At 42.3% G+C, this 18,032-nt stretch overlaps 1 protein-coding gene across 1 annotated transcript in view; it reads left to right on the top strand.

Annotated features, from left to right (window-relative positions):
• The window catches only part of NPC1 (NPC intracellular cholesterol transporter 1), a 49,210-nt gene that overhangs the window by 8,617 nt on the left and 22,561 nt on the right, over nt 1-18,032 (top strand). Inside the window, exons 2-8 of the mRNA XM_082640434.1 lie at nt 2,169-2,291; nt 3,215-3,321; nt 5,270-5,445; nt 12,942-13,109; nt 13,676-13,925; nt 15,682-15,755; nt 16,336-16,706. Of these exons, the coding sequence (XP_082496560.1) occupies nt 2,169-2,291; nt 3,215-3,321; nt 5,270-5,445; nt 12,942-13,109; nt 13,676-13,925; nt 15,682-15,755; nt 16,336-16,706 (1,269 nt within the window). The remainder of the gene's footprint in view (nt 1-2,168; nt 2,292-3,214; nt 3,322-5,269; nt 5,446-12,941; nt 13,110-13,675; nt 13,926-15,681; nt 15,756-16,335; nt 16,707-18,032) is intronic.

Below are 18,032 nucleotides of genomic sequence, written 5' to 3'. Positions count from 1 at the left end.
AGAACAGTTAAAACAGTGCCTGGCACACAGCGAGTGGCCTGTGAGTACCTTTGGGCCCCGCTGGTTCATGCTTCTTTAGGTAGGTGACTTGGGAAAGCAAACCTAAGAGCAGTGACTCAAGCCCAGTTTTTTCCTGGCCCCAAAGAAACCACGAGCAGTTTATTTTCTTCAGGTCTTTGGATCCTCTTTGGTGAGGTCCCAAACAGTTGGAAGGCATTAAGAATAATTCCTTATGTTTGAGTGGTAGTGCTTTCTAGTTTCCTAAGCACTTGCTCCTTTATTCCCGCATTCAGTGTTCACACCAGAACTGTGACATAAGCGGGGTTATGAGTGCAGTTCACAGGTGGGAGACGCCTGCTCTGCTCAGCCAGGTTACCTGCTCCAGGTGCAGCCGGGGTCAGCATTTATTGAGGAACCCAGGACTCCTGATCTCCCGCCCCTCAAGCTCAACCCTCAGCCCTTCCTCCCTACCCGCCCCCCCCGCCCCATCTCTTCTACTTGGTGGGTGGAAACAACTTTGCTTTGAAACAAATGGTGTAGATTATAAAGGACGATCTTGTAAATAGGGACCAAACAGTATTGGGTCATCTTTATTTTCCCGTAGAGTGCTAAGTGCCGAGGAAGGGGAACTTAGACTCCAGATGCCCGTCCTGTTAGTCATGCCAGAGTTGCAGTTTTATGACTGGATTCCTGCCACACCTGTGGGTGACGTGCCAGAGTGCCCCCTGGCCGGGACCTGCTTGCCCTGTTGGTCTGTTGAGAATTCTGTGAGGGGGAGTCCAAGGGACGGGTCCCTTGTGTGTAAATTATGGGTCAGTATCAGCAGTTGTCACCCCTTCTTAGCTTATTTGCCTTTTCAAACTTCAGTAGATGGATAATGACCTTTTAGTGGGAAACCCAGAGTTTTGGAAAGAGCAGTACTTTCTCTAGATTCGCTAGGTTTATGGACATAATTATGAGTCTTTTTATATAGAAATGGTGGAATTTTGCAACTTCTTGCCAAAGGTTTGGGATATGACGTTGTTAAATGCTTGTTGCTTCCTCATTTGTATAATTTCCCTTCCTTGTGGCCTAAACATATGACTTTTAATGAAACAAGATGGGGTAAGTCATAATTTCTGTTTTAAAATATCTGAAGAATGAATTCAGAGACAAGTCATTTGGGCCTTTAGATTTCCCCTCAACACCCCTCAACCTCCTGCCTGTTTTTCCTTTCATGTTTTCAGGGCCTGTTGTAGGATTTGTGTCTTGATGCTGGCGACCAACACAGCCCAGCTTAACTCCTTGCGGTGTGCGGCCCACGTGCCACTGCCCCTAGAGAGAATTCACTCTCTTGCTTCTATGCCGATATTTCTTTAATGGCTTTTCCACCAGGTATCTTGGGATCCATGGTTGCTTCTCGACAGTCCCTGTTTCCCTACACGATAGCTGATTGCAAGGTCACGCTGGCCGTGACCCTGGCCAGCTTGGTGGAGCTCAGTGGCCTTGCTGATGGGATGAGTCACGTGGTGCCCTCCTCCCCCCAACCCCACTGCTGTGTGACTCTCACGTGGGGAATAGGAGTGGCTCTTGAGAAATCTTTACACAAGAGGTTTTATATTTTTAAGATTCTGAGGGGATTTTCCTTAAAGTGAGCACATTTCTTGCCTTTTACTTAAATCTCAAGGACAAGGTATTCATTCTTCTCCTCCTTACGGTCTTTTCTTCACATTACTCATGGTGTGCTGATATTAATTAACCTTAACAGATACGCAAATGATCTTTCATTATTTAGACCTGACACAGTTCCTCCTACAGATGTGCAAAAATAGAGCCTTAGTAATCACAGACTCACATACTATCTTGCTTTCTTCTACACTGATTGTTAGTGACTCTTATGTGGAACTGTAGCTTCCTCTTTTTAATAAATAATCTAGCAGGAAGTAGAAATCATGTAAACGAGGAATTTCTATTACCTCCTTCGCTGACTGACTTGACAAGTCCATTTTGGTCTATTTTAATTAATATTTGTCAAAATGTTAAACTAACCAGTGCCTCTTGCTGTTACTTGGCTTTGCAGGTAACCTTGGAAGCTTCTGTGAATGGGGCTTGAGTGGGTGCCCTTTGCTGTTGAACTTTGTGTTATCCCTGAGGCCCTAATGAAGCGAGTTTTGGCTTGACTTTTGTAGGTATTTTCACAGTCCTGTGTTTGGTATGGAGAGTGTGGAATTGCATCTGGAGATAAGAGGTACAATTGCAGATATTCTGGGCTACCAAAGCCGTTGCCAGAGGATGGCTATGACCTGGTGCAGGTGAGTTAGTTGTCTTGGGCGTTGGGAACACAAAATGCTAATCAGAGATCCTCTGCAATTATACCTTAAATATTACTGTGGGGTGGGGATAGAGATGAAATGAATGGGCTTTTCCTATCCTAAACTCTTATTTGTAGCACAAAGAAGATAACATAACTCCAGAGGTGTAATTTTTGGGGGCTGACTATACCTTGCTCATAAAGTTTCCCATTATCAGGTTACTACTTAGGAACTGATCTTGGTACCTCAGATGTTGCTTTAGCAGCTTCTTCAAAATACACTCAAAGTTACCTCTTTTTGTTCCTAGATTTCAGGACTTGAGTGGACGAGGCTGCTAAGTGGCTGTGACTCCCTTGTCCTTTGTTCACTCTAGTGATTCCTCCGGTTTCCACCAAGAGCCTATGAACTTTGGCTGCTACCAGGAATCTGTTTCCTGTTGTCTCTTTCCCCATCCCTGATACACAGGGATATTAGAAAAGAACTGGAAAAATCCAGGTGGAAAGACGGGTCTTAGAGGCTGCAGTTGACACGATAGCGGGTCACCTGGACTTACTCCTTTCATCAGAATTATTAAAGGCATTCGACATTCCCTGGAGTGACTGAGGGAAAGAGTAAATAGCATTCTGGTTAAACTTAACCAAATAACCTAAAAAGAGGTAAAATGATGGTCAAGGGAGGAAAGTGAGCTTCCCAATTAGAAAAAAAAAATTAAAATGCTTCTACTGCCTCTACTTTTGTGAATCCCTAGTTATAAACAGTAAATCTGATAACCTTTTAAAAGAATTCTGCAAGCACTTTGCATATAGGTGTCTCACCCTTGTGTACCTAAAAAGGGCGATATGAATAAAATGGTCTTATATTTGAGGAATGCTTGTCCTTATTTAACTGTGCTCCTCTGATGTCCGTGCTTTCTCACCCGAAAGGAACTCTGTCCAGGGTTCTTCTTCGGCAACGTCAGTCTTTGCTGTGATGTTCAGCAGCTTCGGACACTGAAAGACAACCTGCAGCTGCCTCTGCAGTTTCTGTCCAGGTGGGTTGACCGCCAGGCATGCAGGAAAAATGGGTTTAAAAGTTAGTTCTTGTTTTAAGAATGCTATCTTACGACTTCTCAGAAATAAACAGTAACTTCTGATAAAGTAATAATTATCAGACTCAGTTCTCTCTTTACATTCAGAGTTGCTACTTGGTTTTCCTCTGAGATGTCTTCATCCCAAAGGGGACCTGCACTGGGGTCTGGGTCCTTTCAGACTTGAGCCCTTTCGTGCTGTGGGGAGGAGAGGGGTTTCTGCCCATTTCTCTGACCTGAGACCCTCCTCCGAGCAGTCCTCTGCATTGCCTCCCTCCCCTGCTTTGTGCGTGGTTCTCTCTTCCTATGGTGACCCAGGCCTCAGTAGAGCCGGCCTTTGGTAACTGCTCAAAGCTTGTTTTGGCAGAGTCGGCTGGTTTTGTCAAAATTAGTTTGCCATCCAGTGTGTTCTGTGTGACCCGGGCAGTGAAAAGGGCTTCGTAATACATGTTCTCTAAACTTACCCAGCGGTTCTCGAATGTGCAGAAGAACGAACTGGTGGTGGTCTTTAGAACAGCACGTTGAGCACCGTGATAAAGGCAGATGGGAAGGACATGTGCTTCTCTATGCAGGTGTCACTGCAGGTGACAGGGCACAAGTCGGTGTCCGCTAGGAAACCTTGCTTCTTCTCAGATTTTCAGTCGGCAATGTAGAGTGGAAAACCATCTGTAAATTGTTCTCTGAGGACAACAAACAATATAATAGATCAGAAAGTTGAGACTCTAATCAGGCCAGCTTATCTTGTGGAAGGAAGCCTAGTGGATGTTGCTGTAGCCAGATTGGAGCTGTCAGTTAGCCAAAATACATTTATCTAGCACCTGCTCTACGTGAGGTATTATGGGCATAAGTGAGGTATTATGGGTGTAAACATCAAAAGATAACCAAGTTTTCCCCGTGTTGTCAGAGGTAGCAAAGCTTTATTTATAATAGCAAACAGTGAGATGCTAATATGGAATACTATGCAGCTGTCCAAACTGATGACTGTAGAGATTAAATGGAGTAACATAGAAAGAGGTTTGTAATTTACGGAAAGTAGTAGAAAACTGTGCACCCCAAGAGCGAATTCTGTTTGAATGGTGTAATTGTTGTTCCTGTTTGTCACAGTAAAGCACGGAACTCCTGAAAGCAAGTCATTGTGGGTGTCTGCTCCTTCACTAGACCAGAAGCTTTGAAGGCTGGGACCACACCTTCCTTGTTCTGTGTCGCCGCGTGTGGTCGTCTGGATGGGTTCAGAGTAGAGAGCAATCTTGATTGGTTTTGTTGCCAGAATGCAAGTCTGATGAAGCAATAGCTTTTGCAGATAATGGTGAACCAAAGAGGAGAGAGAGGTCTTCTGCCACATAACTGGTCAACATTAGAAGCTTAAACTTTGAACCTGGAAGACAGCAGACAGTTGTGGTTCTTATGAAAACCCGGGTGCTTCTGAAATGCATGCAGCCAGGGGATCCCACTGCTATTCTCTTTATCTTCTCATGTCACGGGGAAATCCTCTTGTGTTTAGAGAGAGCCTAGGATTATCTGGGGATCGGAAGAGAGTCCTTCAGTAGGATATAAGATGAAAACTAATGTGTAAATCTCATTTTTTCCCTTTTTTCTTCTCAGTCAGAATTGTCACCATGATGCTTCTAAGTCCTTCTAACTTCAAGACAGAGAAAACATGTCTGAATTATAAAGTGCAGAATTCAGAGAGCATTTGTCTCTTTTTGAAATTACATCTGGGCAGCACAAATGTAGTAATTAGGGCAGTTTCTAAACAGGTGTCTATTTTAACATGAGGTTTTAGGTTTGGAATTGCTGGGTTTAATATGTCCTCATGTTAATCCATTTGCCATTTTACAATAAATTTTAAACATTCTTTTTGCTGGCCGTATTATCCGTGAAATCATATACAGTAGTTTACTTTTCCTTTTAGATGTCCATCCTGTTTTTATAACCTAATGAACCTGTTTTGTGAGCTGACATGTAGCCCTCGACAAAGTCAGTTTCTGAACGTTACAGCAATGGAAGATTATGTTGATCCTGTTACAAACCAGACAAAAACAAACGTAAAAGAATTACAATACTATGTTGGAGACAGTTTTGCCAATGGTAAGTAAACTTTTAAATTATTCCTCTTTTATATTTGGTATCAGGACAGTGGATCAAATTGTCCCTTTTTGTTGTCCTGTCAACTCTGAAAATGACAGTTTTTAGTTCCATTGGCCTTGAAATGTGAGTTGTTGCTTTGCTTGTATCCTGGGACTTGAGCTACAACCTTTTATACAATCTCCTTAAAGTATTTGCTTTAACGCCTTCCTAAGTATAAGTTCCCACATGGAAATTTTTAGTATGTGCAAGCTTATTTCTATACATTTTAGAAACCATTGGAACTTTGGTTCTAGTGGACATGAAAGGCATAACTTCATGAATTACTGCAAGACTGAGGAGATGGGGTGGAAGGTAGAGCTAGTTGGCAGAGGAGAGATTTTTGACCTTAAAGAAACAGATCACACAAAAAAAACAAAAAAAACAAAAAAAAGAAACAGATCATGAGAAGGGAAAGTAAGCAGGTATAACAAATAGGAGGAAGGGTACCCCAGCAACTAGAAATCATAGAACACTCTGAAAAAGACCATGTCATGTTTGTTGAAAATGACTGAAATGAAAGAATTCTATAAGAATAGGACACTAAGGAAAAAGAATGAACAGATTAGAAATAGAACTGTAGGGCTTCCCTGGTGGCACAGTGGTTAAGATATATAACAGGCAGGCAGTGGTTAAGAATCCGCCTGCCAATGCAGGGGACACAGGTTCAAGCCCTGGTCTGGGAAGATCCCTCATGCCATGGAGCAACTCAGCCTGTGCACCACAACTACTAGGCCTGCGCTCTAGAGCTGCGCGCCACAACTGCTGAGCCTGTGTGCCACAATTACTGAAGCCTGCGTACCTAGAGCCTGTGCTCCGCAACAAGAGAAGCCACTGCAATGAGAAGCCCACACACTGCAACGAAGAGTAGCCCCCACTTGCCACAACTGGAGAAAAGCCCACGTGCTGCAACAATGACCCAATGTAGCCAAAAATTAAAAAAAAAAAAAGGAATAGTCATTTAAGTGGATTAAAAGAAGATTAGATGCAGCTGAATAAAGAATGTGCCCCAAAACAATAAATAAAATAAAATAATTCATCAAAGTTGTTGACTATAAGAGCAACATATAAATTTAATTATAATGATCAGTTAAAAACGTAACAAAAAAACTTACTAGAAAAAAGATCCCATTCACAAAAGCAACAAAAAGTAGGGTACCTAGGAATAAATCTACCAAAAGATGTGACATAAAAGACACTCTGACAGGATGAAGAGAGATCATTCTGTGTAGAAACAGAACCATCCATGTGGACAGTTGATACAGGTGTGGTGTTATAAATCATTAAGGGAAAGAGTGGGCTAGTTGATAAATGGAGTGAGCAATTAATTATTCATCTAATTTTTATTTTTGATTAACAAAGTAAAAATCCTAATCTTGGAAATTTTTAGAAGTAAATATAGAATGTCTTTATGACTTTAAGGTAAGAAAGGATTCTAGACAAGAGAGGAAAAGCAGAAACTAGAAGTGAAAGGATTTATAAATACAGATAATTAGCATCTGTAGCAATCAGTGAAATGCAGATTAAAACAGTGAGCTACCATTTCACATATCAGATTGGCACAGATTTAAAAATTGGTCAATTCGAAACATTGGTGGGGATGTAGAGGCAGAGGAATGCTAATATGCTACTCCACTGGAAACTGTAGCTCGGTGTGAGTGTTTGAAACCCATTTGAAAAATAGTTTTGCAATACCTGGTAAACTTGAAGATAAATATACCCTCACCGCAGAAAGTCCACTTAGAGGTGCCTACCTTAGAGAAACTCTTAATGCATGTAAGGAGGGAGAACCATATAAAAACGTTCATTGTAGCATTTCTGTGATCATGAAAAATTGGAGACATCAAGAGAATGAGAAGACAAGCACAGACAGGGAGAAAATATTTGCAAAAGACATAATCTCATAAAGGACTGTTACCCAAAATATATGAAGAATTCTTAAAACCCAGCGATAAGGAAGTGAACAACCTGATTGAAAAGTGGACAAGAGACCTGAACAGACACCTTACCAAAGAAGATACATGAATAGCAGATAAGCATGTGAAAAGATGTTCAACATCATGTCATTAGGGAATTCTAAACTAAAACAACAACGAGGGACTTCACTGGTGGCACAGTGGTTAAGAATCCGCCTGCCAACACAGGGGACATGGGTTCAATCCCTGGTCCAGGAAGATCCCACATGCCTTGGAGCAACTAAGCCCATGCGCCACAATTACCGAGCCTGTGCTCTAGAGCCTGCGTGCCACAACTGCTGAAACCCACGTGCTCTAGGGTCCGTGTGCTGCAGCTGTTGAGCCACGTGCTGCAACTACTGAAGCTCACACGCCTAGAGCCCATGCTCTGCGCACCACAACGAAGGGTAGCCCCCGTTTGCTGCAACTAGGGAAAGTGTGCACGCAGCAATGAAGACCCAATGCAGCCACAAAAAAACAAAAAAACAACGATACCACTACACACCTATTAGAATGGCCAAAATCCAAAACCCTGACACCCCCAAATGCTAGCGAGGATGTGGAGCTACGGGAACTCTCATTCATTGCTGCTGGGAATGCAAAATGGTACAGCCACTTTGGAAGACAATTTGGCAACTTATTAGAAAATGAAAAATATTCTTTTTTTAACATCTTTATTGGAGTATAATTGCTTTACAGTGTTGTGTTAGCTTCTGGTGTATAACAAAGTGAATCAGTTATATGTATACTGAAAAACATTCTTACCACACATTCTAGTAATCATGCTCCTTGGTTTTCACCCAAAAGAGTTGAAAATACATATCCACATGAAAACCCACACGTGGATGTTTGTAGCAGCTTTATGCATAACTGCCAGACTTGGAAGCAACCAATAATGTCTTTCAGTAGGTGAATGGAGAAACCGTGGTACCTCCAGACAACAGAATATTATTCAGCACTGAAAAGAAACAAGCTATCAAGCCATGGAGAGACATGGAGAAGCCTTAAATGCATGTTACTAAGTGAAATAAGCCAACCTGAAAAGACTATATACTGTGCGATTCCAACTCTCTGACACTTTGGAAAAGGCAAAACTATGGAGACCGTAAAAAGATCAGTGGTTGCCAGGGGTTGGGGACAGGGAGAGACGAATAGGTGGAGCACAGGGATTATTAGGGCAGTAAAACTAATAGTTGATACTATAATGGTGGATGTGTGTCATTATATGTTTGCCAAAACTCTAAAGAATGTGCAGTACCTAGAGTCAACCGTAACATAAACTGTGGACTTTGGGCGAATATGATGTCAATGTAGATTCGTCATTTGTAGCAGATGCACAACTCTGGTGCTGCTGATAGTGGGGAGGTTGTGCTTGTGTAGAGGCAGTGGTTATATGGGAACCCTCTGCGCTCTGCTCAGTTTTACTGTGAACCTAAAATGCTCTAAAAAATAAAGGCCATTTAACAAAAACATTGGAGACACTAAATGCTAATTAAGAGGAGAACAGATAGTATACTGGAGCATAGTCATAGTCTGTTATGTTAAAATGGATGAATTAGGATTGTGTCAGTCACGTGAATGACACTTAAAAATACTGACTGAAAGTAACAGAACATATGTAGTATGTTTATATTAAACAGTACTACATATCTATGGATACAGTATATCATAAAAGTACACAAACGTGCATGGGAAAAATAAACATCAAACTCAGGATTGTGATTACCTTGGGGAAGGGGGGCTGCCCATAGGAAGGGATAGTGAGGGAGCTTCAGCTATATCTATAATGTGTTTTTGTTAATGTTGAGGCAAATGTTGTAAAATAGTAGATCGGTAGAGATGGGTGGCAAGTACATGAGAATCATATTCTCCATATTTTCCGTATCCTTGAACTATTTGATAAATTAAAACCTGAAAACCAAATGGTTAGCTGGAAGATATGAGGGAATTACTCAGAAAACAGCACAGAGATATAAAGTTCTGGAAATCATTAAAAGTGACATATGGGGGTAAGAGAGCTGGGGAGAGACAGTAAGCAAAAGGATAACGGCTGGGGATTTTCCAAAATGGATGAGAGATGAATCTTCAGACTTAGGAAAAGAAAATGAATCCTTAAACCAGGTAAATTAAGAAGAAATAGAATAGGGGCTTACCCGGCAGTCCAGTGGTTAAGACTCCTTGTTTCTGCTGCAGGGAGCGTGGATTTCATCCCTGGTCGCAGAACTAAGATCCCACATACTGCATGGCGTGGCCAAAAAAAAAAAAAAGAGAGAGAATATATATATATAAGTCAGTTGTATTTCTATACACTTGAAATGGACAATCTGGAAGTGAAATTTAAAAAAAAAATTCCATTTACAATAGTATCAAAAAGAATAAAATATTTAGGAATAAATTTAACAAAAACAGTGTGAAACATATTCTAAAAGCTAAAGAACATTATTGAAAGAGGATCTTTATAAATGGAAAGGCATCTTGTGTTCATGGATCAAAGACTTAATATTGTTATAAGATGGCAGTACTCCCCAAATTGATCTATAGAGCCAGTGCAATCCCTATCAGAATCCCAAATGACTTCTTTGTAGAAATGGACAGGCTGATTTTTAAATTCACATGAAATTACAGGGGACCCAGAATAGCCAAAACAATCCTAAAAAAGAAGAACAAAATAGGAGGAATCACACTTCCCAGTTTCAAAATTTACTAACCAAGGAGTGGAAATCAAGATGGTATGGTACTGGTATAAGGATAGACATACAAAGAAATGAGACAGAATTGACAATAATCCCATACATCTATGGTCATCTGATTTTTGACAAGGGTGTCAAGACCATTCAATGGGGGAAAGAATAGTCTGCAACAAGTGGTCTTGGACAATTGGATAGCCACATGTAAAAGAACAAAGTTGTACCCTTACCTCACACCATATACAAAAATTAACTTAAAATGTGTGCAGCAACATGGATGGACGCATTATGCTAAGTGAAATAAGTCAGACAGACAAAATTAAATACTGTTATTATCTCACTTATATATGTGGGATCTAAAAAATACAACAAACTAGTGAATATAACAGAAAAGAAGGGGACTCAGATATAGAGAACAAACTAGTGGTTACCAGTGGCGAACGGGGGCGGGGCAGCATATAAACCTGGGGGAGTGGGAGGTACAAAATATTGGGTATAAGATAGACTCAAAGATGTACTGTACAACATGAGGAATATAGCCAGTATTTTGCAATAATTTTAAATGGAGTGTATCCTTTAAAAATTGCATTTAAAAACTTAAAATGGATCAAAGACCTAAATGTAAGAGCTAAAACTAGAAAACTGTTAGAAGAAAACATCAGGATTAAAAATTAAAAAAAAAGAAAAAACCATCAGGATAAATCTTCATGACCTCAGATTTGGCAATGAATTCTTAGATATGACAGCAAAAACATGAGCAAACAAAAGGAAGAAATAGATATCTTGGACTTGATCAAAATAAAAAACTTGGGCTTCCCTGGTGGCACAGTGGTTGAGAGTCTGCCTGCCGATGCAGGGGACATGGGTTTGTGCCCCGGTCCGGGAAGATCCCACATGCCGCGGAGCGGCTGGGCCCGTGAGCCATGGCCGCTGAGCCTGCATGTCCGGAGCCTGTGCTCCACAACGGGAGAGGCCACAACAGTGAGGGGCCCGCGTACCGCAAAAATAACTAACTAACTAAATAAATAAATAACTTGTGCTTCAAAGGACACCATCAAAAAGAGGTGAAAGCAATATTTGCAAATCATGTATTTAATAAAGGATTTGTATCTAGAATATACAAAGACTTCTAACAACTCAATAAGTAGATAACCCAATTTAAAAATGGGCAAACGAGTAAACATTTCTCCAACATGTTATACAAATGGTCAATAAACTCATGGAAAGATGCTTGAGATCATTAGTCATCAAGGAAATGCAAATCAAAACCACAATGAGGTACCGCTTCACACCCACTAGGGTGGCTAGAATCAAAAAGATAACAAATGTTGGCGGAGATGTAGAGAAATTAGAACCTTCATACACTGCTGGTGGGGATGTAAAATGGTGCAGTCACTTTGGAAAACAGTCTGGCAGTTCCTGAAACAATTAAACACAGAGTTACCATATGACCCAGCAGTTCCACTCACAAGAGAAATGAAAACATATGTTCATAATAGGTGGAAACAACGAAGATATCCATCAACTGATACATAGATAAACAAAATGTGGTACATCCATATGACGCAATATTATTTGACCATAAAAAGGAATGAAATATGGATCCATGCTGCAACATGGATGGACCTTGAAAACATCATGCTAAGTGGTAGAAGCCAGTCAAAAGACTGTATATTATATGATTACATTTATATGAAATGTCCAAAATAGGCAAATCTATAGAGACAAAAGTAGATGAATGGTTGCTTAGGGCTTGAGGGGAGGGGGAGATAAGGGAGCATTAGTTAAAGATACCAGGTTTCTTTTTTTAAGGTGATTAAAGTGTTTTAAAATTGACTGTGGTGGTGATTGCACATATCTATGAATATGCTGAAAGCCATTATATTTTAACTTTAGATTGATGAATTGTATGGTATGTGAATTATCTCAATAAAGCTATTTAAAAAAGGAATCCATACCTAAATATAGCTCATAAAAACTATAAAATTCTAAAGACAAATATCAAGTAGAGAAAAGATAGAAATCACTTCAAAGCAAGTAGAGAAAAGATAGAAATCACTTCAAAAGAATGACAACTGGAGATTTTCTAACCAGCAATGATAGAGGCCTGAAGGCAATGGAATTATCATAGTTCTAAAGAAGCTACTATCGCTCTAGCTAAATTGTCTTTCAAGAGTGAGGGTAAAGCACAATGAATTTATAAGTAGCTCCTTAAAGTTTAGGGGAAGAAGGTCCTGGGAGGTTTCTAACAAGCAGGGACGGGTAATTGAATATTAAGATAGGACCCGTTACCACTGCTTCCTTATGTGCAAAATGTCATTGACATTCTTACTTCGTGTGTTGTCTTTATGCATACTAAAATAAAACCCCAAAAGAGAGTGGTATTAGGGTCATTCATATGTGAAGTCTGTCCTGAAACCAGTTTTCACCCTGGAAGTGCCAGCATTCTTCAGCTGTAGAGCTTCCTGGAACCAGCTTTGCTGGCTGAAGAGGCACTCAGATCCTTCGCTTCTCCTTGCTCGGCCTTCAGGATGCTGTTGCATGCACTGGGGGTGATACCGGGATGATGTAAGCCTTTACTGTCTTTGACTTTTAAGTTGCTTGGAACCTGGCCTGATGTTACTTGTAGGGTGACAAGCTGGTTTCAGAGGTGACCTCCGATCCCGCCCTTAGTGTTTACTGTCCCGAGTCCCAGCCCGCGGCTCCCGCTTGCAGTGTGTCTGGATTTCCAAGGTCACACGTGAGAGGCCTCTGGTAAGATCTCATCTGGTGAGTTAAAGCAGCGCAGCTTCAGCCTTTTCCCTTACTCCCCTGCCAGCCATGTACAATGCCTGCAGGGACGTGGAGGCCCCCTCAAGTAATGAGAAAGCCCTGGGGCTGCTGTGTGGGAAGGAGGCCGAAGCCTGCAACGCCACTAACTGGATCGAGTACATGTTCAACAAGGACAACGGCCAGGCGCCCTTCACCATCACGCCCGTCTTTTCAGGTGGGGATGAAGACCTCCACGTTTGGTGTATTAGGATTTCTTTTAAAGCCCAGGAACCTTAACCTGCAGTAGGAAGATAAATTCAGATCCCTAGGTCCTAGAGTTTCCTCCAGCGAGAGAGGTAACTAGAGCATTTATCCTACCCCTGGTTGGTTAGGGGCTGGGCATGGGAGTGGAGAGAGAAGAATTGCCTTCAGGTGTTGCTACAGAATTGAAGGAATAAGCTGTTTTTTAAAAAAAGTTTTTTCAAAAGCTCTGCCATAGCATTAGACTAGCTCCTCAGTGGAGATAAAACTTGATTGAAGGTTTACTGTGGAATGTGGTGGACTTGGATCTCAGTGACAAACCCTATGCCCAGAGTTATAGAGGTTAACTTAAAATTTTACAGGACTAAGCAGCAAAACATAACTTGATCCCCCAGAAACCTCCAGTCCTTTTTATTCTTCCATTTGTGTTACTTCTTTCAGTGTGCTTGTCATTGGGTTTAAATAGAATTTAATACAAGCCTTGTAGTGTTTGCTTTTTTTTAATGGAAATTTTCTCACTCAACACAATCCTTCCCACAGATCTGCCAGCCCATGGGATGGAGCCCATGAACAATGCCACCAAGGGCTGTGACGAGTCCGTGGATGAGGTCACGGGGCCCTGCAGCTGCCAGGACTGCTCGATCGTCTGTGGGCCCAAGCCCCAGCCCCCAGCCCCTCCTGTTCCCTGGAGGATCCTGGGTCTGGACGCCATGTACGTCATCATGTGGAGCACCTACATGGCATTCCTGCTCGTGTTTTTTGGTGCATTCTTTGCCGTGTGGTGCTACAGGTAATCCGTTTTGTTTTTCCTCCAGGACAAGAAGAGCAAAATTACCCAAGTGGCACTTCTAGCTTTCGCTCAGTAGACTTTGGTTCATTAGAATAGGAAACAAATATCTGCATGAATACCATTCCACGAATTGCTTATGCCCTGCAACTAGTCAATAATCAAAAGCCTATTTAGCCATTGAAACATTTGAAGTCAGTTTTATTGATTTATTCAAAATGGCATGTGATTTAAAGCAGCCATTCTTTAACAGAGTCTCATGAGCCAAATCTGATTCAAATCCTTTCAAATGCAATACTGTAGTCCTTTTAGATATCTGCGTCTTGACTTAGGACAACACATGTTTTTAAAACTTTTTATTTTGAAATAATTTTAGACTCACCGAAAGGGTACAAAAATAGTAGAGTTTATTTATATCCTCTACTGGCTTCCTCTAGTGTTACAACGCACATCACCCATGGGATATAATTTAATCAAAACCATGAAAATAACATTGGTTTACTGTTGTTGGCTAAACCACAGTCTTTTTTCAAGTTTCACCAGTGTTTTCTCTAACACCCTTTTTCTGTTTCAGGATCCCATGTCACGTTCACTTTTTGTTTTATTCATCTCCTCCAATCTGTGACAGTTTCTCATCTTTCCTTTTCTCTTATGGCCTTGACACTTTTGATGAGTGCTGGTCAGTTATTTTGTAAAATGTGCCCCAGTTTGGCTCTATCTGATATTTTCTCGTGATTAGGTTGAGGTTAGGTGTTTTTGACAATATCACAGAAGTGACGTGTCTTTCTCAATGTATCATATCAAGGGCTTATGATGTCAATATGTCTCATCACTGGTGAGGTTAGCCTCGATCACTTGGTTAAGAAGGTGTCTGCTGGGTTTCTCCACTACAGTAATAGTGAAGTTACTATTTCTCCCTTTGGAGTTGATAAGTATCTTAGAGGAGGTATGTTGAGACTATGTTAATACCTTGTTTCTCCTCAAACTGTCGCCCACTGATTTTAGCATCCACCCGTGGATCTTGTCTTCAACACTTATTTCCTGTGGTGTTTGCCTGCTGGTGCCTTTGTATTTCCCTCGTTCCTTCTCCATTTACTAACTGGGCTTACTCTGTACAGGGTTATCCCTTCTTCTCTACTTATTTATTTATTCAGTTACGTTTACATCATGGACTTTTAAAAAACATTCTGTGGTCTCTGTTCAGTATCATCATTTATCTTATTGCTAAATTTTCCCAGTTTCACCCACTGGGAGCATCTTCTGGTGGCTCCTATGCTTTTTTAAGCATGCCCCCCCCAATTCTCAAGCTTGTTCTTATTTTCTGGAATCACAAGGTGTTCTCTTACTTGCCCTGCTCCAGCCCTGGAAGCGTCCTCTTCTGCGAGGAGTCCTGGCCCCTCTCATTGGACACTGGTGTGTGGAAACCAAGATCCAGGCACTAGATGTGCTCGTGGCTCCTGCAATATAGTGTTTACTGTGTTTTTAAAGAACCTAAAACTTTTAAATGTAAATGAGGGCTACAAGGTGAAATTATCCTTTATTAACTTTTTTTCTAATACCCTCATAAATTCTCCCCTGAGACTGATGAGCAGAGAGACCCAGAGCAAGAGAACTTAAGGGAAGGCAGGCACCAATTAGGGAGGAAGCAAACAGGATGAGGAAGTGAGCTTTCAATGGGAAAGCTCGCGTGGGAACGTTAGAAGAACAGCCTCACTGTGCCGAGGTCCATGAACACGACTTGCATGCTTTTATTTTCCAGAAAACGGTATTTTGTCTCCGAGTACACCCCCATTGATGGCAATATTGCTTTCTCTGTAAATGCCAGTGACAAAGGTAGGCACGTTAGTACTTAACTAAAAGGGTTGGGACCATGTTGGCACGAGAGCATTCGTTTCCTTGACAAACGTTTATATGCCTGTTCCAGGAGAGGCCCTGAGCCTGTGCCGAGGACACGGCTGTGATGGAGACAGGGTCCTTGCCTTTGTGGCACTAACAACCTGGTCAGGGTGGCAGATCAGAGCCACGCAGTTAATAATAGCAGTAGAATGATCCTGGCCTGGGATGAGAGCTGTGGAGGCGCCAGCGTGGCGGGCTGAGAGCCAGGGTAGCAGGAAAGGTTGGAGGGAACTACTCTGGACAGAGTGCTGAGAGCACTTTGTTTTTCCGAGGCTTGTGTGTGAGCACTGTTCCTCTAGGGGTGGGGATAGGTGTGGGCAGGTGAGCAGGGCCGCTTCCAGAGCAGACAAGTAGCTGGTGGGGGGCGGGCAGGGGATCGTCCTGTGCACGTCCCGGTGTGTCCTGTGTGGGCGCAAGTCCCGTTATGGGCAGTGGTAGCTGATGCTCTCCCCGTTCCGACTTTCAGGAATGGCTTGGCTCTTAACCTCCACCCTCTCTTCCTCTCCCGCTCTTCCAGGGGGGCCGTCCTGCTGTGACTCTCTGGGTGCCGCCTTCGAAGCCCGTCTCCAGCGGCTCTTCGCACAGTGGGGCTCGTTCTGCGTCCGACACCCCGGATGCATCGTGTTCTTCTCCGTGGCCTTCATCGCCGCCTGTTCTTCGGGCCTGGTGTTCGTGCAGGTCACAACAGACCCGGTGGACCTCTGGTCTGCGCCCGGCAGCCAGGCGCGCCGGGAGAAGGAGTACTTTGACACACACTTCGGACCTTTCTTCCGCACCGAGCAGCTCATCATCCAAGCCCCCCTCACCCAGCCGCACGTGTACCAGCCCTACCCCTCTGGAGCCGACGTGCCCTTTGGGCCTCCACTTGCCATAGACATCTTGCACCAGGTAATCTGCTCTTTGCAGAAATCAATTCCGGGGGACATGGCACTTTGTCAGGTTTTGACCAGTTTATTTGATGTGGGTTTGAGGCTGAGTGTGGTGGTTTATCTTGTGAACCTTAATGATAAAAGTAAAGGCGCTTTTCACTTAATTTTCAAAAAAGTGATAGCTGTTGAATTTAATGAAAAATTTCCTGTAGACCGCTTTGGTATTTATTTCATACAGATGGTCTTGCTTGAAATTGAGATGAGCGTTTCTCTTTTGAAACAGAATGTATTTATAATTCACCTAAGAACTTATGGAATTTTTCCCGTGGTAATTAAAAAGTAATACACCAGGACCTAAAGGGATAAAGCCTCTTACGCTGTCCTGGGGACCTAGGAAGGAGCTGCTGGATCACTGCTGATCCACCTGCAGGAATGAACTTAGTGTTGCCTGAATGTGGGCTCCCTGCCTGCATTTGGTGGGAGGTGCATTTGGAACGAGATCCATCCCGTGGTCTTACAGAGGCTTTTAAACCTGCCCGTTCTCCCTTATCACACTTATCTTTAAATAAACTGCATCCACTTATTTTTTAATGAACAATTGCACAGTTGCATGGTTTTTCCTATAAACATTGCTCTTGCCCTACAGAAAGTCTTGATAGCTTGAAAAAACATCAAAATATTCTCAAGACTTTAGTAGGATCTTTTTTCCACCCAATGACTGTCTGTTGCTTTTTCCCAGCTTGTTGCAAAAGGTGCAAATGTTGTCATTTACCTCCTGGAATATATTCTCTATTAGAAAGTACGAGAATATACATAAATAATCATAGTATGGAGGAAGGTGGTATTTGTTTGTGAGGGGAGGGAGTGTCAGGAAGATCAGGCAGATGACCCCAGGCTCCCCTCTGTGGCCTCGTGGGTCCCTGTGGAGAAGGGTGGGAGGGCAGATGTTCGTGTGTCCTGCGCTGGGACCTGACCTCTCGTGGTGCCCCCTCCTCTCTCTGGGTGCCTGTAGGTGGGGTCTCCATCCCAGTTTGCTGTTCCTCAGCAAAAATATGTTTGTTTTTTTTTTAAGATTTTTTTTTGACGTGGACCATTTTTAAAGTCTTTATTGAATTTGTTACAGTATTGCTTCTGTTTTATGTTTTGGTTTTTTGGCTGCAAGGCATGTGGGATCTTAGCTCCCCAACCAGGGATTGAACCCTCACCCCCTGCATTGGAAGGTGAAGTCTTACCCACTGGACCGCCAGGGAAGTCACCAAACATATGTTTAAAGACAAATTTTTTTATTTTATTTTATTTTTTTTTACCCATCGTGTGTCTCAGCCTTCCCTGTCTCAGGAAGGAG

This window comes from Mesoplodon mirus (genome assembly GCF_964341445.2).
Source record: "Mesoplodon mirus genome assembly, chromosome: 13".
NCBI classification, from domain to species: Eukaryota; Metazoa; Chordata; class Mammalia; order Artiodactyla; family Ziphiidae; genus Mesoplodon; species Mesoplodon mirus.
The sequence above is the reverse complement of the archived record's forward strand: the minus strand, read 5'-3'. Positions and strand labels throughout refer to the sequence as shown.